The 27,194-nt window shown below is 51.6% G+C and overlaps 2 protein-coding genes across 3 annotated transcripts in view; both read right to left on the reverse strand.

Moving 5' to 3' along the window:
* LOC102445807 (caspase recruitment domain-containing protein 8-like) overlaps nucleotides 1-27,194 on the reverse strand; it is a 65,198-nt gene that overhangs the window by 22,613 nt on the left and 15,391 nt on the right. The gene's annotated exons all lie outside the window — the stretch shown is intronic.
* On the reverse strand, nucleotides 20,472-25,656 carry LOC102444196 (caspase recruitment domain-containing protein 8-like). The gene is made up of 3 exons (XM_006116754.5): nucleotides 24,381-25,656; nucleotides 22,755-22,796; nucleotides 20,472-21,041 (listed from the first exon to the last, which is right to left on the reverse strand). Exons 1-3 carry the CDS (start codon nucleotides 24,727-24,729, stop codon nucleotides 20,779-20,781), a joined length of 654 nt encoding a protein of 217 aa, XP_006116816.4. The 5' UTR covers nucleotides 24,730-25,656; the 3' UTR covers nucleotides 20,472-20,778.

Below are 27,194 nucleotides of genomic sequence, written 5' to 3' on the forward strand. Positions count from 1 at the left end.
CACGGTTCCAGAATCAGCCGTGACACCGGGTTTTTCTCCCATCAGGCCCTGGGAGTCTAGCCCAGGGCTTGCTGGATGATTACCCACAATGCATCCCTGTTCGCGTCAATGGTATCGGGTAGGGACGCTTCATCTGAGGACCAAGATTAACTGTGTGAAAATGGCTGCTAAAAAGTCGACCCGAATAAATCGGACCCAGTTTCATACGGGAGACGTACCCTCGGCGGCGAGTCCCAATGCGGAGGTAGACTATTACCTCCTGACTCTCATGGTGCCGGCTACGTTCAGAGACAGGATCCCCCAGGTCTGATCCGGGTCGGTAATCCCCGTTTTCCCGACTTCCATGTTTTTCCCCTTACCTCTCCGACGCATCTCTTGCATTTTTCCTTCGACAAAGCAGAGGAGCTAAAAGAAGCCACCGTTTTTCTCGCTCCTAGAAGGAACACAGAAGACACCCACCATTAAAGCGTGTCTACTCACCGCAAACCGTTTTTCGCTCACGGGGGTAGCGTTTTGATAACGTGGGCCACGGCCCGGGTCTCCCCCCTAACCCACGCTCATCCTGCAGGGGGCAGGCTGGAGTCCGATTTGGGCCAGGAGGTTCTGGGTCCACGCCCATGTGGTGGCATCTCACGATTGACCATCCGGATGTTACAAAAGAAACCCACGCGTGTAGCCCCCGTGGTCTGAAGGCGGAGGAGATCGCTCCACTCAATAGGTCGTGATTAATGCCACGGTTGGTGGTCGGTTTCTAGGCGGGTGGTGAAGCGCTGGGATGGATTCCCTAGGGAGGGGGTGGAATCTCCGTCCCTAGAGGTGTTTAAGTCTTGGCTTGGCCAAGCCCTGGTTGGGTTGATTGAGTTGGGTTGGTCCTGCCTTGGGCAGGGGGCTGGACTTGATGGCTCCTGAGGTCTCTTTCCACCCTCCGATTCTGTGATTTTACTCTCCTGCTTTGTACCCTAGAGTAGCAGAGGACTTCCTGTAGCACCTCCTGCTGGAAGAAGCTGGTACTGCACTAGCAGGAGGCTGCTACAGCGTCCTAGCATTTCATGGTTGTTTCGGATGGTTTTGATTCCTGTATCACCCCATTTGTCATTTTTTTTCCCCCCATGGCCTCTTACGTGGCGGTTCCTCGGGTTCTTCCGTGTCTGGAGATGCCGGGTGGAGTAGCTGGCTTTTTTCCTTGCCTGGTGCCGTTACCGTAGGAAAGTCCAAGACTGAAATGGCAGGAGAAATCACATCGTTTGAGATCACGGTCGGGGGACGAACCTACCGCAGCCCAGGTAGCAAGACAGCATTTAGGTACCTCTCCCTCCTCGTTTGGGTTAGTAACACCACTTCCTTCCCCCATAATATTGTCTTCCCACAACCTGCCACTGAAGGCTTCTGCTTAAAAACTCCCCAAAGTCACCGATTCTCTGACGGTGGGTGGCACGTTGCCACCACCCCACTGGGAAAACGCCGTTGAGAAGCCAGACAGAAATGCCTTTTTAACCCTCCGTCTGCAGAGAGCTGAAACTAAACGTATTTCTTAATTCAGGGTGCGTCGACACAGCCGGGCTAAATCCGAAGTAAGCGACGCAACTTGAGCTACGTCAATGGCGAAGCTTCAGTCGAAATAGCTTCATTCAGCTTTTGGCGCTGTCTACGTAGCAGTAAGTCTGAGACTGAACATTCTTGCTCCGACTTCTCATAAAAATGAGTCGGAGTAAGAAGTCCTCCAGCTGGATGTCATGTTGACACTCTGGGTGTGTCTAGACCACAAAGAAAAGTCGGAAACAGATACGTCTCCTTTTCTGCTTTTCTTCCAAAAGACTCTTTTCCAACATTTGGCCTGCCTACACGGGGTCATATGTCGGGAAAAATCCCTCTTTCAGAACATCCCTTCTTCCTCATAAAACGAGGTTGACAGGGATGCCCCAAAAAACGTGTCTGCTTTTCCGAACTTTTTTTAGACATGTTCCTCGGGCACAGCAGAACTTTCGGCGTCCCGGGAAAAACTCTGCAGTCCAGATGTACCGTAAGTTGAATTCTTGTGTGTCGACGCAGCTTATGTTGTTTCTGAAGAATGTGCGTTATTCCGAGCTAACGTTGTGTAGATGGACCCACAGTCTGGGTACCTCTAGACTACAGGGTTTTGTCGACAGAAGTTTTGTTGACTGATACTGTCGACAAAGCTTCTGTTGACAAAGAGCGTCTAGACACATCCAGTTCTGTCAACAAAGGAAGCTGCTTTGTTGACAAAACCCTGTAGTCTAGACACAACATTACATGCAATAACACCTTCTGTCGACAGAACTCTGTCGACAGAAGGCGTTATGCCTCGTAAAATGAGGTTTACCAGCGTCGACAAAACTGCTGACGTTATGTCGACAGAACTCAGCAGTAGTGTAGACGCAGGTATAGTTTTGTCGACAAAAGTCCACTTTTGTCGAAAAAACTCTTGTAGTCTAGACACACCCTCTCTGGCCTGTACACATACAGCCTCCTGCCTTCTAGGAGAGAAATCTGGCCCTAACCACCCACACCAGGCTAAAATCTACTCGCCATTGCCCTAATTGTCCAGCCTTGCTGATCATTATCTGAAAAAGGGGAGTTTATTCATGCAAGGAGGAAGATAGGATCATAGAATCCTAGGACTGGAAGGAACCTCGAGAGGTCATCGAGTCCAGTCCCCTGACCTCACGGCAGGGCCAAATACTGTCTAGACCATCCCTGATGTGTTTGGTGAGGCATTATTTCATTGCTTGGTGTCACATTATTGGATTTTAGGGGGAGCAGGCAGATTGCTGCTGCACCCATGGGGGGGGGGGTGCCCGAAAGTCTATCCAAAAGGGGCCATGTGAGGTGTCAAATGAAAGCTTAGGTTCTACTCATTCTAGGTAGGCTACTCATGTACTTGTGTGGTGTCTGTATGTGGAGTTATGCATATGGGCTATGTGCTGGTCCTGTGAGTGTTCTCTGTCTGAGACAGAGCGATGAGCCTGGACTGCTGTAATGATGGATTGTTAAGTCGATGACTATGCTAATGAGCATGGCTCCACGGACAATGGCTCTCAAGGTGCCCAGTACCCACCTGAGGAATGCATCTGGACACCTGCAAATCAGGCAGATCTAATGGCTGCTGGCATGGGACACAGGGATACTTCACTGGGCCATGTGAAGCGCTCCAGCTTGGAAGAGACTAGGGATGGCTATAAAATGCCATGAAGCGGACTCCATCTTGGCTTCAGTTCTGCTTCTGATCCCAGATGCAGCCTTGCAAGAGAAAGATCTGGAAAGGATTGGCGACCCATCCGGACATAGGATGGATACCAGAGACAGAAGGGGAAGTTGAGAGCAGCGTTCAACTTCCGGAAGGGAGGTTCCAAAGAGGCTGGAGAGAGGCTGTTCTCAGGGGTGACGGATGGCAGAAAGGGCTCAAGTTATAGTGGGAGAGGTCTAGTTTGGAGATTAGGAAAAACGATTTTCTGAGGAGGGTGTGGAAACACTGGGCTGGCTTCCCTAGGGAGGTGGTGAAGTCTCCATCCCTAGAGGTGTTTAAGTCTTGGCTTGACCAAGCCTTGGCCGAGTTGATTGAGTTGGGCTTGGTCCTGCCTTGGGCAGGGGGCTGGACTTGATGACGCCTGAGGTCTCGTCCAACCGTACGGTTCTATAAAGTGAATGAAGTCGTGTCGGGTTGGTGGTGACTCCGTGAGGCCACCAGAAAACCTGGGAGGATCACCGGCCTAGAAGCCCTGTCGAAGCCGAGTTGAGATTGGTCCTACCTTGGGCAGGGGGCTGGACTTGATGACCTTCTGAGGTCTCTTCCAACTCCAGGGGTGTGTCCGGACTACAGGGTTTTGTCGACAAAAGGCCACGGTTGTCGACAAACCTATCCCTGCATCTACACTGCCACCGAGTGTCGACAGAATTCGGCAGTTTTGTTGACGGTGGGAAACCTCATTTGATGAGGAATACCACCGCTTGTCGACAGAGTTCTGTGCTCTCGCGCGGTGGCCTGGCTGAGCGGCGCAGAAGTCGGCCGAGCGCCACGGCGGGTGGGAACAGCGCTGCTCAAAGGTAACAGCCGGCGTTTCAGCGGTATGGGCTACTATGTATATGATAGCGTTGCAGTGTAGACGTTCCAAGACGGGCTACCGCAGATGAATTCTGGGTGTTTTTTTCCCCCACAATTCAAAAGCCCATATTCTATTTTCATTGGCTGTCCCGGCTTCCTGCCAACACTTCCTGCTGACATTCATGGACCCACCGTCACTCGGTTTAACCCTTCCACGCAAGTTATGGCGGGGATCTCCAGTAAAGGATAATACCTTTCCTAGACCCGGAATCCAACCTGTTGCTCTCTTCCCCCGAGCAGCTGTTTTAAAGGGAAAACGTTCAACGGGTTAAAACAGGAAGCTCTTACCTGGAAGAAGGGAGGTTGTCGGCATGTGTCCACCACGCACTGCGAAACAGACATCAGAGAGTGAGACCTGGGCCCTTTTCCCGCTCCGCCCCTTAGAATGGAATCTAAGCTCCTCCCACTAGCGAATAAACCCCACCCCTCTACAGGCGGAGCTAGATTGTCCAGCCTATCACCTCCTTACCCATAAATGATAGGAAATCCAGTGTGATGCTGGAGGATTTTAATTTGAGCAACGTCTGGTGAAGATTTCATGCTGCCGGTACGAAACGTGTGTGGAATTTCTCACCATCCTAGACACTAATTTCGTAACAAAAAATGTTGCAGGCAATCCCAGAGAAAGGGGGAGGGAGAGGAGAGGAATTCCCGATTAGATCTTGTCCACACAGATAAAAAAAATACCAATTGGAGATCTATACGTTAACGGTCACTGAGGCGACCAGCGGTTACAATCCGATGATTGTAATGTGAAAACAAAGTCCCGACTCTTAATATAGAATCGGTGCCGTGTTAAGACCCGTTAGGAGGCAAATCAGTTTGGAAGAAGAATTTAATTTAAAAAAAACCGGGAATGATAAACGGGAATCGTTTCGCAACACCTGATTAGATGCCCCACAGGATCACATAAGAACAGCCAAACTGGGTCAGACCTAAGGGCCAACTAGCCCAGGATCTTGTCTGCGGACAGTGGCCAATGGCAGATGCCCCAGAGGGGGCGGACACAACGGATAATCCTTACATGATCCCTCCCGTCACCCACCTCCAGAGAAACAGAGGCTAGGGACACACTCCTACCAGCCATTGATGGACCTAACCTCTGTGAATGTATCTAGCTCTTTTTTGAACCCTGTTCAAGTCCTAGCCTTCACCACATCCTCCGGCGAGGAGTTCCGCAGGTTGACTGTACTGTGTGAAGAAAAGCATCCTTTTGTTCCTTTGAAACCTGCTTGTTTATCTAGTTCCTTTTTAAGCCTGTTTGAAGTCCTGGCCTTCACACCATCCTCTGGCGAGGAGTTCCACAGGTTGACTGTGCGTTGAGTGAAGAAAAACTTCCTTTGGTTTGGTTTAAACCTGCTGCCTATTCATTTCATTTGGTGACCCCTAGTTCTTATATTGTGGGAATAAGGAAAGAACTTTTTGTTGTTTACTGTTTCCATACCAGTCATGGTTTTATAGACCTCTATCCCGTCCCGCCTTTGTCTCCTAAGCTGAAAAGTTGAAGTCTTTTAAATGTGGACCCGTTCCAAACCCCTCATCATTTTTGTTGCCCTTTTCGGAACCTTTTAAGTTCAGAATTTAACTTTTTTGAGATGAGCTGACCTCATCTGTACTCAATGTTCAAGATGTGGACGTTCAATGGTTTTATGTAGCGGCAGTGAGATATTTTCTGCCTTGTTCTCTCTCTCCCTTTTTTTAATGATTCCTAAATCATTCCTATCCCAGTCTAGAAAAAAAGGCCAGACTGTTTTGAAAAAAAATCGTCTCCATCCTCTTTTTCATGAATCCCAAATCGTTCCTATCCCAGTCTAGAAAAAAAGGCCAGACTGTTTTTTAAAAAAATCGTCTCTATCCTCTTTTTCATGAATCCCAAATCATTCCTATCCCAGTCTAGAAAAAAAGGCCAGACTGTTTTTAAAAAAAATCGTCTCCTTCCTCTTTTTCATGAATCCCAAATCGTTCCTATCCCAGTCTAGAAAAAAAGGCCAGACTGTTTTTAAAAAAAATCGTCTCTATCCTCTTTTCCATGAATCCCAAATCATTCCTATCCCAGTCTAGAAAAAAAGGCCAGACTGTTTTTAAAAAAAATCGTCTCCATCCTCTTTTTCATGAATCCCAAATCATTCCTATCCCAGTCTAGAAAAAAAGGCCAGACTGTTTTTAAAAAAAATCGTCTCCATCCTCTTTTTCATGAATCCCAAATCGTTCCTATCCCAGTCTAGAAAGAAGGCCTGGCTGTTTCTTTTTAAACTGTTTTAAAGGGGATGTGAAGGGAGCGATACAAAAGAAAAATATACATTCCGCTAATGGAAGAAAGGGAAAGTTGACACTAATGGATTGAAATCAGGAATTGTAGACAATTGATAAGGGAATCCAAAGGGTGCTGTCCATGGCAGAGGAAGGAAGACTAAACAGGGCTGTATCTACACCGGCGTCTTCTTGCACAAGAACATGAGCGCGCTGTGTGTTCGCGCAAGCGCACCCATGGCAGTGTGGACGCTCTCTTGCGCAAGAACGCTCCGATGGCCATTTTAGCTGTCGGGCTTTCTTGCGCAAGAAATCCGTGCTCAGCATCCACACTGCCCTCTTGCGCAGGAGCTCCTGCACAAGAGGGCTTACACTTGAGAGCGTCGCACTTATGCAAGAAGCCCTCTCTTGCCACGCTGTACGGTAAATTTTCTTGCACAAGAGCAGGCGGGCAGTGTGGATGCTGTGCGGATTCTTGCGCAAAAACGGCCGTATTTGTGCAAGAAGCCGCGAGTATAGACATAGCCCAGGAGTTTTAAAGCTACAGGAAGATCGTAAAGAATCGGAGAATGGCATCGGTTCATTACAAGTTGGATATGGTAGAATTATCAATAATAATAAATGTCAATAATAATGGAGAAAAGGAGGGGCGGAGGATGGGTTTCCTTCCTCTTCCCTCCTACCCATGCTGGGCATGTTCCAGTAGCTGTTTCCCCTATAGGACGGCTATCTAGGGATGGCCTCTCCCCACCTCTAGCAGCAGGGGGTTAGCAAAACACATCTAAGAAAGAACAAACGTAACGTCTCCAGTGCCGGTTGGGGGCCCCTGGGTCTGCCTGGCGTCGGGGGTTGCTCTGTCTCTCCTTGATCTGGATGGTGTGATCCCTCGGGTGCTCCCCAAAGATAAGCCCTGGGGAGGACACTCCCCTTCCCTCCCACTCTGTCCCCCCCCATGCAGCCGCTTCTCGCCCTCTGGGCCTCGCCCTGAGCTTACATTTTAGAATCAAATGGACGACGCAGCCATCGGTCAGCCCCGAGCGCCGCAGGGTCCAGTCATTGTTCAGCACTCTGCTTGGATTTGAGGCTATCAGACGCATCTGGTCGACTGCAATTCCTTCTCGGTCCTCGATCTTCCTCTTCAGATCCAGCACGGTCTCGTCCAAACACACGGCCACCGACAGACTCTCGCCCGTGAGGGTTTTCACAAAGATTGTGGCTGCAGATTTCCCCGGGCGGGTTGGCTCCATGCTGGGTCACCCGGCTGTGCTCAGATCCGGGGGGTGGCTTTCTCCGAGCCCCCCTGCTCTGGATTCCGGGCTGTGTTCTGCCCCCCAACGAGGGCGAAGGGATCCCCGGGCCCCGTCCGCCTTCTCTCCCGTCCTGCTCCCCGGACCCGTCACTTCCTCAGAAAACGAAACTGCTCGTTGGCCGGCTGCCCGGGACTGGGTGTGTCCAGGGCTTCAAAACAAAACTCCCGAGGCTGCTGGATTTCCTCCTCCGTGGCGGGGCCCCCTTTCCGTGCCCCCTTCTCAGGTTAACCCCTCATCGCCTGCCTCTGCCCCCCAGAGGCTGCCCGCTTCTCTTCGCTCGCCCCCTGCTCTGCCAAGTCCACGTCTGGCCTGCAGCCATGGTGAAGCAATTTCCTTCCCTTCCTCTCCAAAAAAGGATTCCTCTCCCGCTCCGCTCGGCTTGCCTTTCCCCGCCTCTTTCCCGTGTGTGGGGGGGGAGACTGCACCCCCCTGCCTTGGTAATACTTGGGGGTGTCAGCTTTGTCCAAAGTGCAGATTTCTGGCCGGTCTCAAGTCTGGTGTGACAAAGCCCGCAGGCAAAGCTGGGTTAAGAAAGAAAGCGGGGAGAGTCAGGAAATGTTTTGCAGAACAACACCGGAGAAGCTGGATACAGGAGACCACGTCAAGAACACAGGCCTAGTGGCCTCGTACTGGTACAGGCGACCCCCGACTTACAACTGCCTGACTTACAGGCGACCCCTGATTTATCACCCCCCAACTCACAGGTGACCCTCAACTTACCGCCACCCGATTCACAGGCGACACTCGACTTACAACTGCCTGACTCACAGGTGATCCCTAACTTACAAGTGCCCAACTCACAGGTGACCTCTGACTTACCACCGCCCGACTCACAGGTGACCTCTGACTTACAACCGCCTGACTCATAGGTGACTCCCTACTTACCACTAACTGACTTACAGCCGACCTCCAACTTACAACCACCCAACTCACAGGCAACCCCCGACTTATCAGCTCCCGACTTTCAGATGACCCCCTGACTTACCACCATCTGACTTAGAGGCAACCCCCAACTTACAACCGCACAACTTACAGGCGATCCCCGACTTACAACTGCCCAACTCACAACCCCCCACATTTCCAACCATTTTTTCCACACAAGATAGCTCGTAATCCCCTCCAATTGACGTCGACAGCTCGCATTTACGACAGCTCATGACGCAGACTCCATGCATCCTTCCAAAACAGGAAATGTACGTCAGTCAGACACGCAGAATCTCTGCACATCTCGGCCTTCACTTTTTTGTGATTTTTTTGTGCACGATTTGAACAATTTAGTTTAGTTTTCCTCCATTTCTGTAGTCAAGTTTGGTATTTTTCGGGTATGAAATGGGTTTCCAGGAACAGAACCGTCATTAATAACATTGGGAAATTAGGCTTTGACTTACCACGGTTTGACTTACGATGGTTCTCCAGGAACCAGTGAGGTTGTAAGTGCTAGGGGTCGCCTGTACTTTTGTTCTGATACCCCAAAAGTCCCGATGCAACCATGAAACTGTCAACCACGCGCATATGAGCAACATCCTGAGTTAGGGGGCGCTGAGAATTTTAACGTATCCTACCCAACGCGACATCGATTGGTAAATAGTATTAGAACGACCAAGTCTCATTTTGCTATAAATTGGGGTGAGTAAGAACAATCGGTGGGAGGGAATCTGTGGGATCGACCTACACATCCTGCTTGTTGTAACTAGACGTGATTCGGCACTTCGCACGGCTACGTCGAGGTGGCGTTCCTATGGGCGTACCTTCTGGCCTAGCACCGTCGGTCACATATGGGTGAAGTCGTGAATTAAGGTTTCGTATTGTAAAGAGTAGATCTTTTAATGACGGTGTATGCATTGCTTTGGGCTGTATTAATTGCTTTTGAATTTATCGTATCGAAGGTTGACATGGTAGAATCATCGTTTTTAACGCTTGAAAACTTAAGCAACTGTATTCACTGGCCATGAATAAGAAAGAGGTTAAGCGTCCTCGTTTCCCTTGGATCTAAAATAAATCGAACCACACGACACCGTGTCCCTGTCCCCCTTTCTCCCGTTTCCTGTCCTCCTCCTGTTCTTCCCCCTTGATCTCTTTTCAACTTCCGGGCCTTGCCAGTCCCTAAAAATCGGGACTCCCCTCCCAGCCTGCTTCGGGCTCTTCCTCCTGCCTAGACCCCACGCCGGCTTCTTGGACACCCGCCTCCAGCGCACGGGACCCCTCATTTTTGGCCCCTCCCTAGAGATGAAGGGGTTCCCCCCCAAAATCGACAAATGGTCTGGTAGCACTTTATAGACTAACAAAACATGTAGCTGGGATCATGAGCTTTCGTGGGCACAGCCCCCTTCTTCAGATGGCTGGAGTGATGAGTAGGGGACATGAACACTTGAAATAAATAGGAGAGGGGAAGAGAAGGGGGGAGAGAGAGAAATCGACGATGTTGTCTCGGTCCCGTCTGTGAGGTTTGTGGATTTGTTCCTCACCGCCCTGGCCTGATTTTTGGGGGGTCAGCAGCCTCAGACCCCAAAGAGGTTGCCTGGATTGAGGCCTGCCGGGGCCCGAATCCAGCTCACGCTGAAGAGGCCCCGGCTTGTTCCCAAGACAAGTGTATTGTCCTCGCCGGACAACAGAAAGAGCATTAATCACTGAGCCACAGCATCCCCTACTGGTCGCGCCGGGTATCTCCCTGACAATAGAAAGAGGAATAATCACTGGGCGACAGCGCCCCCTACTGGTCGCGCCAGGTATCACCCTGACAATAGAAAGAGGAATAATCACTGGGCGACAGCGCCCCCTACTGGTCGCGCCGGGTATCGCCCTGACAATAGAAAGAGGAATAATCACTGGGCGACAGCGCCCCCTACTGGTCGTGTCGGGTATCGCCCTGACAATAGAAAGAGGAATAATCACTGGGCGACAGCGCCCCCTACTGGTCGCGCCGGGTATCTCCCTGACAATAGAAAGAGGAATAATCACTGGGCGACAGCGCCCCCCTACTGGTCGCGCCGGGTATCGCCCTGTCAATAGAAAGAGGAATAATCACTGGGCTACAGCGCCCCCTACTGGTCGCGCCAGGTAACTCCCTGACAATAGAAAGAGGAATAATCACTGGGTTACAGCGCCCCCTACTGGTCGCGCCGGGTATCTCCCTGACAATAGAAAGAGGCATAATCACTGGGTTACAGCGCCCCCTACTGGTCGCGCCGGGTATCTCCCTGACAATAGAAAGAGGAATAATCACTGGGCTACAGCGCCCCCTACTGGTCGCGCCGGGTATCGCCCTGACAATAGAAAGAGGAATAATCACTGGGCGACAGCGCCCCCTACTGGTCGCGCCGGGTATCTCCCCGAGAATAGAAAGAGGAATAATCACTGGGCGACAGCGCCCCCCTACTGGTCGCGCCGGGTATCTCCCTGACAATAGAAAGAGGAATAATCACTGGGCTACAGCGCTCCCTGCTGGTCGCGCCGGGTATCGCCCTGACAATAGAAAGAGGAATAATCACTGGGCTACAGCGCTCCCTGCTGGTCGCGCCGGGTATCGCCCTGACAATAGAAAGAGGAATAATCACTGGGCTACAGCGCCCCCTACTGGTCGCGCCGGGCATCGCCCTGACAATAGAAAGAGGAATACTCACTGGGCGACAGCGCCCCCTACTGGTCGCGCCGGGTATCACCCCGACAATAGAAAGAGGAATAATCACTGGGCGACAGCGCCCCCTACTGGTCGCGCCGGGTATCTCCCTGACAATAGAAAGAGGAATAATCACTGGGCGACAGCGCCCCCTACTGGTCGCGCCGGGTATCGCCCTGACAATAGAAAGAGGAATAATCCCTGGGCGACAGCGCCCCCTCCTGGTCGCGCCGGGTATCGCCCTGACAATAGAAAGAGGAATAATCACTGGGCTACAGCGCCCCCTACTGGTCGCGCCGGGTATCGCCCCGACAATAGAAAGAGGAATAATCACTGGGCGACAGCGCCCCCTCCTGGTCGCGCCGGGTATCGCCCTGACAATAGAAAGAGGAATAATCACTGGGCTACAGCGCCCCCTACTGGTCCCGCCGGGTATCGCCCCGACAATAGAAAGAGGAATAATCACTGGGCCACAGCGCCCCCTACTGGTCGCGCCGGGTATCTCCCTGACAATAGAAAGAGGAATAATCACTGGGCGACAGCGCCCCCTACTGGTCGCGCCGGGTATCGCCCTGACAATAGAAAGAGGAATAATCACTGGGCGACAGCGCCCCCTACTGGTCGCGCCGGGTATCTCCCCGAGAATAGAAAGAGGAATAATCACTGGGCGACAGCGCCCCCTACTGGTCGCGCCGGGTATCGCCCTGACAATAGAAAGAGGAATAATCACTGGGCGACAGCGCCCCCTACTGGTCGCGCCGGGTATCTCCCTGACAATAGAAAGAGGAATAATCACTGGGCGACAGCGCCCCCCTACTGGTCGCGCCGGGTATCGCCCTGTCAATAGAAAGAGGAATAATCACTGGGTTACAGCGCCCCCTACTGGTCGCGCCGGGTATCTCCCTGACAATAGAAAGAGGCATAATCACTGGGTTACAGCGCCCCCTACTGGTCGCGCCGGGTATCTCCCTGACAATAGAAAGAGGAATAATCACTGGGCTACAGCGCCCCCTACTGGTCGCGCCGGGTATCGCCCTGACAATAGAAAGAGGAATAATCACTGGGCGACAGCGCCCCCTACTGGTCGCGCCGGGTATCTCCCCGAGAATAGAAAGAGGAATAATCACTGGGCGACAGCGCCCCCCTACTGGTCGCGCCGGGTATCTCCCTGACAATAGAAAGAGGAATAATCACTGGGCTACAGCGCTCCCTGCTGGTCGCGCCGGGTATCGCCCTGACAATAGAAAGAGGAATAATCACTGGGCTACAGCGCTCCCTGCTGGTCGCGCCGGGTATCGCCCTGACAATAGAAAGAGGAATAATCACTGGGCTACAGCGCCCCCTACTGGTCGCGCCGGGTATCGCCCTGACAATAGAAAGAGGAATACTCACTGGGCGACAGCGCCCCCTACTGGTCGCGCCGGGTATCACCCCGACAATAGAAAGAGGAATAATCACTGGGCGACAGCGCCCCCTACTGGTCGCGCCGGGTATCGCCCTGACAATAGAAAGAGGAATAATCCCTGGGCGACAGCGCCCCCTCCTGGTCGCGCCGGGTATCGCCCTGACAATAGAAAGAGGAATAATCACTGGGCTACAGCGCCCCCTACTGGTCGCGCCGGGTATCGCCCCGACAATAGAAAGAGGAATAATCACTGGGCGACAGCGCCCCCTCCTGGTCGCGCCGGGTATCGCCCTGACAATAGAAAGAGGAATAATCACTGGGCTACAGCGCCCCCTACTGGTCCCGCCGGGTATCGCCCCGACAATAGAAAGAGGAATAATCACTGGGCCACAGCGCCCCCTACTGGTCTCGCTGGGTATCGCCCTGACAATAGAAAGAGGAATAATCACTGGGCGACAGCGCCCCCTACTGGTCGCGCCAGGTATCGCCCTGACAATAGAAAGAGGAATAATCACTGGGCTACAGCGCCCCCTACTGGTCGCGCCGGGTATCACCCTGACAATAGAAAGAGGAATAATCACTGGGCTACAGCGCCCCCTACTGGTCGCGCCGGGTATCTCCCCGAGAATAGAAAGAGGAATAATCACTGGGCGACAGCGCCCCCCTACTGGTCGCGCCGGGTATCGCCCTGACAATAGAAAGAGGAATAATCACTGGGCTACAGCGCCCCCTACTGGTCGCGCCGGGTATCTCCCCGAGAATAGAAAGAGGAATAATCACTGGGCGACAGCGCCCCCCTACTGGTCGCGCCGGGTATCGCCCTGACAATAGAAAGAGGAATAATCACTGGGCTACAGCGCCCCCTACTGGTCGCGCCGGGTATCTCCCCGACAATAGAAAGAGGAATAATCACTGGGCTACAGCGCCCCCTACTGGTCGCGCCGGGTATCGCCCCGACAATAGAAAGAGGAATAATCCCTGGGCTACAGCGCCCCCTACTGGTCGCGCCGGGTATCGCCCCGACAATAGAAAGAGGAATAATCACTGGGCCACAGCGCCCCCTACTGGTCGCGCCGGGTATCGCCCTGACAATAGAAAGAGGAATAATCACTGGGCTACAGCGCCCCCTACTGGTCGCGCCGGGTATCGCCCTGACAATAGAAAGAGGAATAATCACTGGGCGACAGCGCCCCCTACTGGTCGCGCCGGGTATCGCCCTGACAATAGAAAGAGGAATAATCACTGGGCGACAGCGCCCCCTACTGGTCGCGCCGGGTATCGCCCTGACAATAGAAAGAGGAATAATCACTGGGGTACAGCGCCCCCTACTGGTCGCGCCGGGTATCGCCCTGACAATAGAAAGAGGAATAATCACTGGGCTACAGCGCCCCCCTACTGGTCGCGCCGGGTATCTCCCTGACAATAGAAAGAGGAATAATCACTGGGCTACAGCGCCCCCTACTGGTCGCGCCGGGTATCGCCCTGACAATAGAAAGAGGAATACTCACTGGGCGACAGCGCCCCCTACTGGTCGCGCCGGGTATCACCCCGACAATAGAAAGAGGAATAATCACTGGGCGACAGCGCCCCCTACTGGTCGCGCCGGGTATCTCCCTGACAATAGAAAGAGGAATAATCACTGGGCGACAGCGCCCCCTACTGGTCGCGCCGGGTATCGCCCTGACAATAGAAAGAGGAATAATCACTGGGCTACAGCGCCCCCTACTGGTTGCACCGGGTATCACACTGAGAAGGGACAGGAGGTCAGATGTCTTCTATGGGACCACCTAAGCTGTCACCAATACGGTGGCCTCTCGGCCCCACCAGGGTACTGCGGTGTCCCGAACCTCTCTAGCCCTTTTGGCCCAACTGCTGTCTGCTGGGCAGCTCCTTATATACAGGGCTACCCCCAGCAAACTGCACCCTGATTGGCTCTTTAAAACCCTCTCTCCGATTGGCCCGGTGCTCTGCGCCGGCGTCTCCCCGCCTGGTTTACCCTTTCTTGGTCAATGGTGGCAGACGTCCCACTAAGCCGGGCAAGCTTCATCTAAGGAACCAGTGTCGGGGGTGTGACGGGTACCAACCCGACAGAGGAAGCCCCGCCCCCACGGACCTACTGGGCATGCTCCAAGTGGAGGCCGGCTATAAAGACCTGTGGAGCTGCCCAGTCAGGGCTGACGGCCCCTGGGGAAGGAGGTGCTGTTGGATCTCTGGGGAGGAAGCACCGAGGGACCAAGCCATGGTGGCCAGGCTGTGTAGTGACTCTGTGAGCACTAGGCTGTACTGCCCTTAACACTGAGGGAAGTATCCAGGCTCTGTGACCGCTAGGCTGTACTGCCCTTAACACTGAGGGAAGTATCCAGGCTCTGTGACCACTAGGCCGTACTGCCCTCAACACATAGGTAAGTATCCAGGCTCTGTGACCGCTAGGCCGTACTGCCCTTAACACTGAGGGAAGTATCCAGGCTCTGTGACCACTAGGCCGTACTGCCCTTAACACTGAGGGAAGTATCCAGGCTCTGTGACCACTAGGCCGTACTGCCCTTAACACTGAGGGAAGTATCCAGGCTCTGTGACCACTAGGCCGTACTGCCCTTAACACTGAGGGAAGTATCCAGGCTCTGTGACCACTAGGCCGTACTGCCCTTAACACTGAGGGAAGTATCCAGGCTCTGTGACCACTAGGCCATACTGCCCTTAACACTGAGGGAAGTATCCAGGCTCTGTGACCACTAGGCCGTACTGCCCTCAACACATAGGTAAGTATCCAGGCTCTGTGACCGCTAGGCCGTACTGCCCTTAACACTGAGGGAAGTATCCAGGCTCTGTGACCACTAGGCCGTACTGCCCTTAACACTGAGGGAAGTATCCAGGCTCTGTGACCACTAGGCCGTACTGCCCTTAACACTGAGGGAAGTATCCAGGCTCTGTGACCACTAGGCCGTACTGCCCTCAACACATAGGTAAGTATCCAGGCTCTGTGACCGCTAGGCCGTACTGCCCTTAACACTGAGGGAAGTATCCAGGCTCTGTGACCGCTAGGCCGTACTGCCCTCAACACATAGGTAAGTATCCAGGCTCTGTGACCGCTAGGCCATACTGCCCTCAACACATAGGGAAGTATCCAGGCTCTGTGACTGCTAGGCCGTACTGCCCTCAACACATAGGGAAGTATCCAGGCTCTGTGAGCACTAGGCTGTACTGCCCTCAACACATAGGGAAGTATCCAGGCTCCGTGACCGCTAGGCCGTACTGCCCTCAACACATAGGGAAGTATCCGTGCTCTGTGAATGCTAGGCCATACTGCCCTGAACACAGAGTGAAGTATCCAGGCTCTGTGACCAGGAGGCTATACTGCCCTGAACACAGAGGAAAGTATTCTGGCTCTCTAGCCGTAATGAATCCTAGAATCCTAGGACTGGGAGGGACCTCGAGAGGTCATCGAGTCCAGTCCCCTGCCCTCATGGCAGGACCAAATACTGTCTAGACCATCCCTGCTAGACATTTCTCTAACCGACTCTTAAATATCTCCAGAGATGGGGATTCCACAACCTCTCTGGGCAATTTATTCCAGCGTTTCACCACCCTGACAGTTAGGAACTTTTTCCTGATGTCCAACCTAAACCTCCCTGGCTGCAGTTTAAGCCCATTGCTTCTTGTTCTATCCTCAGAGGCCAAGATGAACAAGTTTTCTCCCTCCTCCTTATGACACCCTTTTAGATACCTGAAAACGGCTCTCATGTCCCCCCTCAATCTTCTCTTTTCTAAACTAAACAAACCCAATTCTTTCAGCCTTCCTTCATAGGTCATGTTCTCTAGACCTTTCGTCATTCTTGTCGCTCTTCTCTGGACCCTCTCCAATTTCTCCACATCCTTCTTGAAATGTGGTGCCCAGAACTGGACGCAATACTCCAACGGAGGCCTAACCAGCGCAGAGTAGAGCGGAAGAATGACGTCTCGTGTCTTTCTCATAACACACCTGTTAATGCCTCCCAGAATCATGTTGGCTTTTCTTGCAACAGCATCACACGGCTGACTCATATTCAACTTGTGGTCCGCTCTGACCCCTAGATCCTTTTCTGCCGGACTCCTTCCTAGACAGTCGCTTCCCGTTCTGTGTGTGTGAAACTTTTGGTATTCGGCATTTAATCCTGAACGTACTTCAATGCTTTATAAGGTTCAATATCTTGTGATGGGCCAGGTTGTGGCTGGTCCTTGGGGCAGCCGAACCCAAGAAAATGAGATTGCGTTCTGGATTTCTTATTTTTTGGGTAGCAAAAACCAAAACTGGAAGCTTCAAGGGTAGCCAAGTTAGTCTGTACAGGATAAACTTAAAAAACAACCAATGGTCGGGTAGCACTTTATAGACTAACAGAACGTGTAGATGGGCTCATGAGGTATCGTGGGCACAGCCCAATTTTTCAGATAACCGGAGTTTTGAGTTTAGGATGTGCAGATTCAAAATAAATAGGGGAGAAGAGAGAGGGGGGGAAGGAAAAAAAAGAAGGGGGCAGAAACAAGGAGCAGAGGGTATGAAAATATCCAAGGGAAAAACAAGAAAGCAGAACGGGTAATCTATAAGCACCTAACGATCGGATTGTTAAAAGAAGCAGATAAGGATCATAGGATAGCAATTAGATAGGAAGGGTACTTGCTTTGATGAGGGTACAGAAAATCTGAGACACGGCACATGGACCCCAGCAGGAAGCCACAAGGGGTTGCGTGTTTGCTGTGTGCTTTGGAAGCAGGACGTGAAAGTGAAAAGTAATCAGAACTCTGCACGTTCACCGTGTCTCCTTTCAAGGCTGAGTCTCTGGATTGCTGAGAACTTTGAACCTGAAAGCAAGCCAGAAAATGTGTGTGTGAATGCAGGCTGCCAGGCTGTTCTAATTCTCTCTAAGGGTACGTCTAAACTATGTTTTTTTCCGAAAGAGGATATGCATATTCCCGCAGATCTTCTTCCGATCTCACTTTTGAAAGAGGCTCTTTTGAAAGTGAAAGTAGTCTGGATGGGTTTTTTCGGGAAAATTTTTCGAAAAACCCGCGTAAACCTCATTTTTTAAGAAGGGTTTTTTTTTTCAAAAAAAGTTTTTTCCAAAAAACCCCCGTGTCCAGACTACTTTCACTTCTGAAAGATCCTCTTTTGAAAGTGAGCTCGGAAGAAAATCTGCAGGTATTTGAATATCCTCTTTTGAAAAAAAAAGGTAGCCCAGGGCGTGTCTAGACTACAGGGTTTTGTCGACAGCAGTGGACTTTTGTCAACAAAACTATATCTGCGTCTACACTACCTTTGAGTTATGTTGACATAACGTCGACAAAACTCAGCAGTTGTCGACGTATGTAAACCTCATTCTACGAGGAATAACGCCTTTTGTCGACAGAGTTCTGTCCAGAGAAGGCGTTATTGCATCTACACTGTCCTTTGAGTCTACACTGTCATGTTGACAAAGCGGCTTGCTTTGTCGACAGAACTGGATGTCGTCTAGACGCTCTTTGTCGACAGAAGCTTTGTCGACAGTATCTGTCGACAAAATTTCTGTCGACAAAACCCTGTAGTCTAGACATACCCTAGGTGGACCCTAAGTGACCGCACAGGGATAGAAGCGGTCTGCTATTCAAAGATTTCAAGAGGGTATAACACACACTGTCCTCAGGAGTAAATTGTCGAAATAAAAGGCCTGGTATATAACGAGATATTTATAAACACCCTCTTGTTCAGAAAAGTGATGCTAATGTAACATGGGAGCAAATTTAGTGTTAATAAGTAACCCTGCAACATTGCAAATGATTCTCTTTCGGGAAGAGAAAACCGTTTGGGCTTGCGGGAATAACCACCGGTAAACACCTAGCACCACGGAAAATCACTATAGCACTAACACATGACCGTTACTGTGAATAAATGTAGGGGATGCCAAAAAAATCACGTAGGCTTTTCTGAAAAAAAAAAATTAGAGCTTCACAATAGACAGACTATTAAAAACCTGGTTAATTCGAAAGAACGCGGCTTTTCTTTCGATGGCAGTAAACCTCATTTCACGAGGAAGAACGCCTTCTTTCGAAAGTTCCTCTTTCGAAAGAAGGCGTTCTTCAATGTAAATAGGGCTTCTTCGAAAGAGAGCATCCAGACTCACTGGATGCTTTCTTTCGAAAAAGCAAGCCGCTTTTTCGAAATTTCTCCGTGCAGTCTAGACGCTCTCTTTCGAAAGAAGCCTGCAGTCTAGACATAGCCCCAATGAAATGACTAGGCAGCAGGTTTAAACCAAACCCAAGGAAGTTTTTCTTCACGCAGCGCAGTTAACCTGTGGAACTCCTCGCCCAAGGATGTGGTGGAGGCTAGGACTTTAACAGGGTTCAAAAACGAGCTAGATCATGGAGGTTACGTCTGCTGCACTTCCACAGACCTACTGAGGAACAAAGCCAGACACTGGGTGAGCTGGAACACTATTGTTTTTAGGGTTGTTTATTGGTACAGATTCTTAAGCGTAAAGTGATACTCACATACATCACATTCTTGCGGTCAGTCTTTTCCGAATTATCCTTTCATCCTCGTCAAACGAGAGTTACAGGGATGGTGAAAAAGGGTGCAAGTGTAGACAGACCCAATTTTTCCTTCTTCACTTTTTCCACCCCAGTCATGATTTTTCTAAGCTTAAAAAGTCCCCGTCTTTTTAATCTCTCTTCATAGGGGACCCGTTCCAAACTCTCAATCAGTTTTGTAACCCTTTTCTGAACCTTTTCCAATGCCGAGAGATCTTTTTGGAGAGGAGGTGACCACATCTGTACGCCATATTCAAGATGCGGGCGTCCCATAGTTTTATAGAGAGGCATTAAGAGATTCTCTGTCTTATTCTCGATCCCTTTTTTAATGATTCTGCACATTGTGTTGGCTTTTTTGCCTGCCGCTGCCCACTGCGTGGATGTTTTCAGAGAACGACCCGCAACGGCTCCAAGATCTCTCTTTCGTGTCGTCTTCGTGACGTGGACCCTTCAGAAGCACCGTCCTGTTGGCACACGATCAACGCAATGAAGTCACAATCGCTTGGATATCAGCAACCGTTCGGTTTTAGTTCGGTGAGGAGTCACTCTGCCACCATGAGGGCTGAACACGGAGTCCCCCGATGCTGAACGGATGACGTTCTGAGTCCCACGGGAGAGTGACTGTCCGAAGAGAGGAAGAGTTTCGCCTGGTCTCTAAAAGCAAGGCTGTGGTGGAAGACGCGCGAAGGAGGTACTTCTCGGCATGACGCATGGCTCTCCTGAGAAGTTCTTACAGGTGTCATGGACTCCTAGGGGTGGAAGATACCTCAAGAGGTCATCAAGTCCAAAGCAAGACCAAGCCAACTCAATCAACCCAACCAGGGCTTGGTCAAGCCGGGCCTTCAAAACCTCTAGGGATGGCGAGTCCATGCTGTTTTCATGGTTCCTGGTGCCAGGGAGACATTTCCACGGCAACAGCCGTCATGCCGTTGGGCATGGTGGTAGCCCCGTTTCGGCCTCAACGGCCCATTTTCCCGCCCTTCACCCTAACTCATCTCAGCCATGGCTTGGTCACGTTGGACCTTCCAAATCTCTAGAGATGGAGATTCCACCCGTTCCAGGCCTTCCCCACCCTCCTTGGGACATTTTTTCCTCATCTCCAACCTAGACCTCCTCCTCGTTCTGCCAGCCATCTCCAGCCTCCCTCCATCCTCTTTGGAACCGCCCTTCAGGGAGTTGAAGGCTGCTCTCCAATCCCCTCTCGCTCTTCTGTGGAGCAAAAAAGCCCAGATCCCTCCACCTCTCCTCGTTTCGGTTGCCCTCCCCTGGACGTTCTCCAGAGCATCCACAGCAGCGCCTGTGCTAGGAAAGGAGGCCTAACAGTGACGGCACTGGACGAGGAGTCAGGGCTGCTCTCGGTGAGGCCTGGTGGCCACGTGTCAGAGGGTCCGCTCTGCAGGGGAATCCCCACAGATTTCCGACTCCTCGTGGTGGTGGCCCAGTGGCATGGCTTGAAAATCTCCTCAAACATATTTCTCCGTGACGACTGGCCACGGCAGTAACCCTCAGTGCTTGTGGCCAAGAGGAAGTTCTCCTGACCCTACTGGGATGCCTCCAAGTCCTCTACGAGGCATGGGTCTGTCTCCCGGAGGATTTGGTACAGCTTCTCTTGTGCCCGAATCCCCTTCCTCTCCACCAGCTTCAGTAAGGCGTCGTTCCGCCGTTTGCTGGTCTGGTGGCTTTTCACCTCTTCCTCTTCCTCGCTGTTGAGGAGTTGGGCGTCCCGGAAGCGGGCCAGCACGGACTCGAGCAGCCCCATTCGATCGCGGAGCTGCAGCCGGTGCTTCGCCAGAAAGGCCGCCCCTAATGGAGACACCAGCCCTGCGTTATGCTGCTGCACGTGAAAGACACGACCTCCTCCTCCCCCATTCCCTCCTCTCTGCTAGGCCAAAGCACGGGGCACGTTTCTGGTAGGTACAGACCTCCGACATCAGCAGAGGGCTGCTGATCTGAGCCAACTTTGATGGTCTAGGACACCCCTGTTAACGATTCAGGCCATCCTATGGTGGGGCAGAGTTAAGGGGATCACCACGTGGGAGAAGGTTTGAGATGCGAACCGGGAAACCAGTCCTTAGCAGTGGCTAAGTGTAGATCAGTGCTTCTTAAAGTGTGTTCCGGGGAGGAGAACAGAATTCAAAATGGCTGCCCTTAAAGGGATAAGGCTCCTTTTTTTTTGTCTGGGGAATGGCCGCCTTTAATGGGAGATATGGAAGAGCAGGTGGGATAGACATCTACCAGGGATGGTCTAGATCGGTGTTTCTTAAAGTGTGTTCCATGGTACCACTGGTGTGCTGTGGAGAGAACAGAATTCAAAATGGCTGCCCTTAAAGGGATAAGCCTCCTTTTTTTTTTTGTCTGGGGAATGGCCGCCTTTAATGGGAGATATGGAAGAGCAGGTTGGATAGACATCTACCAGGGATGGTCTAGATCGGTGTTTCTTAGTGTGTTCCATGGTACCACTGGTGTGCTGTGGAGAGAACAGAATTCAAAATGGCTGCCCTTAAAGGGATAAGCCTCCTTTTTTTTTTGTCTGGGGAATGGCCGCCTTTAATGGGAGATATGGAAGAGCAGGTTGGATAGACATCTACCAGGGATGGTCTAGATCGGTGTTTCTTAGTGTGTTCCAGGGTACCACTGGTGTGCTGTGGAGAGAACAGAATTCAAAATGGCTGCCCTTAAAGGGGCAAGCCTCCTTTTTTTTTTTTTGAACTCAACAACTTTTTCTTGGGGGCTTTTCTTCCCTCAACAAAAAAATCCTCGGTGTTCCCCATAAAAAAAAATTGTTTGGTGTTCCTTGGTTTTAAAAAGTTTATAAAACACTGCTGTAGAGTAGCCTCCCTGGCAGAGGAGAGATTGGGCAGCGGTTCGGGCACCAACTTGAGACCAGGGATCAAGTCCATGGTCTGCCACCGACTTCCGGTGTGGTCTCGGGCAAGTCACTCAGCCTCTCTATGTCTAGGCTCCCAGCTGGGCCCCAGCTCTACCCTCCCACACCAGGTGGGTGAGAATAAACACAACAAAGACTGAAGATCAGAGGCGTAATGAAGCTAGCCAGCACGGGGAGAGGAGAAATTTCACAGCTCAGCATTGCAGGATGGGTGTAGAAGCATCCCTACCCCACCCAGAGCAAATTTTACTCTGTGCAGAGGGCAAACGGCATAAGAAACGTTTAACGTTGCTGCTAATGTCCATTTTGTGCCCAGGGCACAAAGGGCAGAGTTAAGGTTGTTTGGGGAATTATCAAAAACTTTGAACACTTCGTGGTTTGTTTAATCCTCTTAAAACTTTAACTTCGCATTTCTTGGCTTTGAAAGGTTTTGGCTGTTGCTAACTCTCGGTATTCTGGTCCGATTTTGGGAACACAGTGGGAACGGATGCCTCTTTGCAACCTTAACAAGGGTGTTGTGGTCCCGGGGATAGAGACGGTGCCCTCGTGTCTATGCTTCAAGCCGGAGGACAAGAACGGGCACAGACTGTGTAAACTACAAAGCACGGTTAAAAAAAAATCACACTGACCTGGTAGCCCGAGGGAGGGCGAAGCAGGAAGTCTTACATCCCCTGGAAGAAAGAAGCGAGGAATTAGGCCAGTTGATTCGTGCTTGGGGGATTGTCAGAGGCCGAGGGCAGTGTCTGATTTCTAGAGTTCCTTGGCTCGCCTGCTGTCCGACCTGTCCTTAAAGCTAGACTGGGGGAGCTTCCTTCCCACACGCAACCGTCAAAGAGTTGGTCGATCTTCTGAAAATCGTTTCGGGAATCTCCATTGCTTCTCTGGGATCTCCTGCCCCCTATTCAACCTGCCTGCTCCCTGACAGACCCCCTACAACTTTCACCTCCTATCCAACCCCCACTGCTCCTCCTGCCCCCTATCCAATGCCCCTACTCCCTGACACCTCCTGCCCCTCTTCTCCGGACCCCCATGGCTGGTGGGCATCTTAGGCTGCAGGGGAGGATAACGAAGAGGAGAGGCCGGGGACTGTGGCAGACTCATTCATCTCTACTGCTACTAGCGTCCAGGGGACAAGCCACAGGCATTGGGAGGTTGTGGAATCTCCATCGCTGGAGATATTGAAGAGCAAGTTGGGTAGACATCTACCAGGGATGGTCTAGATGGGGCTTGGTCTTGTCGTGAGGACAAGGGACGGGAGGTTGTGGAATCTCCATCGCTGGAGATATTGAAGAGCAGGTTGGGTAGACATCTACCAGGGATGGTCTAGACGGGGCTTGGTTCTGCCGTGAGGACACGGGATGGGAGGTTGTGGAATCTCCATCGCTGGAGATATTGAAGAGCAGGTTGGACAGACATCTACCAGGGATGGTCTAGACGGGGCTTGGTCCTGCCGTGAGGACAAGGGACGGGAGGCTGTGGAATCTCCATCACTGGAGATATTGAAGAGCAGGTTGGACAGACATCTACCAGGGATGGTCTAGACGGGGCTTGGCCCTGTCATGAGGACAAGGGATGGGAGGTTGTGGAATCTCCATTGCTGGAGATATTGAAGAGCAGGTTGGATAGACATCTACCAGGGATGGTCTAGACGGGGCTTGGCGCTGTCATGAGGACAAGGGACGGGAGGCTGTGGAATCTCCGTCACTGGAGATATTGAAGAGCAGGTTGGATAGACATCTACCAGGGATGGTCTAGACGGGGCTTGGCCCTGTCATGAGGACAAGGGATGGGAGGTTGTGGAATCTCCATTGCTGGAGATATTGAAGAGCAGGTTGGATAGACATCTACCAGGGATGGTCTAGACGGGGCTTGGCCCTGTCATGAGGACAAGGGATGGGAGGTTGTGGAATCTCCATTGCTGGAGATATTGAAGAGCAGGTTGGGTAGACATCTACGAGGGTTGGTCTAGATGGGGCTTGGTCCTGCTGTGAGGACAGGGGACTGGTCTTGATGCCCTCTTGAGGTCGCTTCTCATTCAAGGGCATGATGGGTACGCCCTGGTTAGATGGACGCGGGGAGTGCCTAGCAGTGTTTAGGCCACAGCTTGGTTCGGGGGAACCAGTCATCGGCCTCGGCGAGGGAGAAGTCACATCTGACAGCCACAAGCCAAAGAAGTCAACGGAAAATCTCCCTCTGATGTGAATGGGCTGAGGGCCCTCTACTTCCCACCACGACCCACAAGTCGCTGGCCCTACCTGGCCTCACCAAGGTCTCCCAGACCAAGCTGCCGTCCTCTTGGCCCTGCACCTGGAGCCGGATTTCCTTCTTCATCTCCCGGGTGTAGATCTCCACAAACGACTGCTGCTCCCCGGGGCTCCGGTAGCAGAAGTCCAGTTGCTGAAGCAAGAGGGAGAAGGCGTTGGGAGACTCGTCCTCCGGCGCCAAGAGTGGGAACGGACAGCCCCAGGCTCCAACCACGAGGGACTCGCAGAGGGTTAGACAGAGGCTCTGGCTTGTGAAAGACCAGCTGCTGTGGACTTTCTGTACCCAATGGGAGAGGCCTCCATCAACCCCAGGAGTTGGGAACCACCACGGCTCATCCATCCTAGGCGTCCCTGAAAGTTCCCAGAGCTGAGCACGCAAGATCCTCAGGGGCTAAAGCCATGAGCCTCTCCCACAAGGGCGAAAAGCCAACGGACTCTCGGCAAAGGCGGTAGAGCCGCCGTTGACATCTCCGTCGTTCCGAGACACACCATGTGGGGCATACAAACTCCACACTGGGAAAGGACGGGGTTAAAGGGCAGCACTGGGCCCAGCTAGCTCCTCCCCTCCAACCCTGAAGAGCACACGCCCTCTGGGGACAGGGCTGGGAGTCCCGGTGGGGGCTGACGGTTTGGGTCCCTTTTCCGTTTTTGTTCATGCCTGGGAGAACGGCAGAGAAAGCAGTGATGGGAAGCAACCGCGGGAGGACAACAGGGAGGGTCTACAGCATGGGTTCCCAAACTGGAGGGGGTTTGAGAGCCACTGGTCTAGAGCCAAGTGGTGTGTGGTGGGGTTGGCCTTTCGTACCTCTACCCTACCTCAGCAGGATGCTAACTACTAGGCTACCCAGCCCACCGAAGACCCTACTAGGGGGATGTCTAAACGCCATCCCTCTTTCGAAAGAGGGATGTAAATGAGGTCGAAACGGCAAATGAAGCCGGGATTTGACTAGCCCCTGCTTCATTTGCATAACGGCAGCCGCGCGGTCTTTCGAAAATGGGTATTTCGGAAGTGAAACCGCTGTCGGAAAACCCCTTTTTCGAAAGAACCACAATGCCTGAAAAAATGAGATTTACCGGTTCTTCCGAAAAAAATTTTTTTCCCGAAAGAAGCGCGTCTAGACGGTGGTTTTGCTTGTCAAAAGCCCTTTTTCGACGGACTGCGCGGCCGTCATTATGCAAATGACGTGCGGGAAATTCAGATTCCGACTTCATTTGCCATTTCGAGCTGTCCGATTTACATCTTTTTCGGAAGAAGGCTGTCGTTTAGACGTAGCCTACAATTCCAAATTGAACCCTTTTCCCGGGGACAAGAACCACCAGTGAAGTATCTGATGCATTCCTAGCCCCAACGTTTGCTTGGAATCCTCGTCCGGCGGATTCGGAGGATCCCAATGTTTCGTGCCTCCATGCTGGTTGGGAACAGCACCACTTACCGCCGGCGTGATCTGAAGATTTTCCAAACCGGACACCTGGTACCGAGACCCAAAGTACAGAGGGTCGGTCTGAGGAGGTTTGGGCACGTGCGTTGATTTCCACGTTGTTTCTTTTCCTTCGATGGCCTGTGAATGGGAACCATCATCATATCTGAGGAACAACTGACCTCCATCGACGTAGCCCTCTGGTGAGTGTGTTATAGGCTCCTTGCCCGCGTATGTCACCAATTCTTCAGTGGGCGAGCGCCGTCTCTCTTAACCCTCAACCCTCCCAGCAATAAAATGGGTGCAAAGTGATCACAGTGGGGAAAGAGATGGGTTTTGTTCCTTGACCAAGCCCTTTTCAACCTGTTTTGAAGGTGGTTCTTGCTCATAAGACCTTAAAAGCGGCCATACTGGGTCAGACCAAAGGTCCATCTAGTCCGGTGTCCTGTCTGCTGACAGTGGACCGAAGACGATGATCAAACGATCTCTCCTGCTATCCCTCTCCAGCCTCTGACAAACAGAGGCCAGAGGCACCATTCCTAACCCGATGGCTTAACAGCCTTTTATGGTCCTAACCTCCCTGAATGTATCTAGCTCTTTTTTAAACTCTGTTGGGGTATGTCTACACTAACTCGTTAATTCGAGCTTAGTAGGCAAATCAGGCAACTGGAGTTGCAAATGAAGCCCAGGATTTAAATATCCCGGGCTTTATTTGCATGTTCCCGTCCGGCCGCCATTTTTAAATCCCCCTTAGTTCAAACGAACTGCCCGTGACTACACACGACAGTTTAAAGTTAATCCGAACTAAGGATTTCATTCCACGAGGAGTAACAGTTAATCTGAACTAAGGATTTCATTCCACGAGGAGTAACAGTTAATCTGAACTAAGGATTTCATTCCACGAGGAGTAATAGTTAATCTGAACTAAGGATTTCATTCCACGAGGAGTAACAGTTAATCTGAACTAAGGATTTCATTTCACGAGGAGTAACAGTTAATCCGAACTAAGGATTTCATTCCACGAGGAGTAACAGTTAATCCGAACTAAGGATTTCATTCCACGAGGAGTACCAGTTAATCTGAACTAAGGATTTCATGTCACGAGGAGTAACAGTTAATCCTAACTAAGGATTTCATTCCACGAGGAGTAACAGTTAATCCGAACTAAGGATTTCATTTCACGAGGAGTAACAGTTAATCTGAACTAAGGATTTCATTCCACGAGGAGTAACAGTTAATCCGAACTAAGGATTTCATTTCACGAGGAGTAACAGTTAATCTGAACTAAGGATTTCATTCCACGAGGAGTAACAGTTAATCCGAACTAAGGATTTCATTCCACGAGGAGTAACAGTTAATCTGAACTAAGGATTTCATTCCACGAGGA

This window comes from Pelodiscus sinensis, chromosome Z (genome assembly GCF_052426305.1).
Source record: "Pelodiscus sinensis isolate ZL-2025 chromosome Z, ASM5242630v1, whole genome shotgun sequence".
Taxonomy (NCBI): domain Eukaryota; kingdom Metazoa; phylum Chordata; order Testudines; family Trionychidae; genus Pelodiscus; species Pelodiscus sinensis.

What these genes read in the sequence shown, in the direction of transcription:
- LOC102444196 (XM_006116754.5), bottom strand. Translation starts at nt 24,729, where the DNA reads ATGGATGAGCCGTGGTGGTTCCCAACTCCTGGGGTTGATGGAGGCCTC. An exon ending in GGAGACCTTGGTGAGGCCAG is followed by an intron (nt 22,797 to 24,380) that starts GTAGGGCCAGCG and finishes TCTTTCTTCCAG; the next exon opens with GGGATGTAAGACTTCCTGCT. An exon ending in GCCCTCCCTCGGGCTACCAG is followed by an intron (nt 21,042 to 22,754) that starts GTCAGTGTGATT and finishes TGTCTCCATTAG; the next exon opens with GGGCGGCCTTTCTGGCGAAG.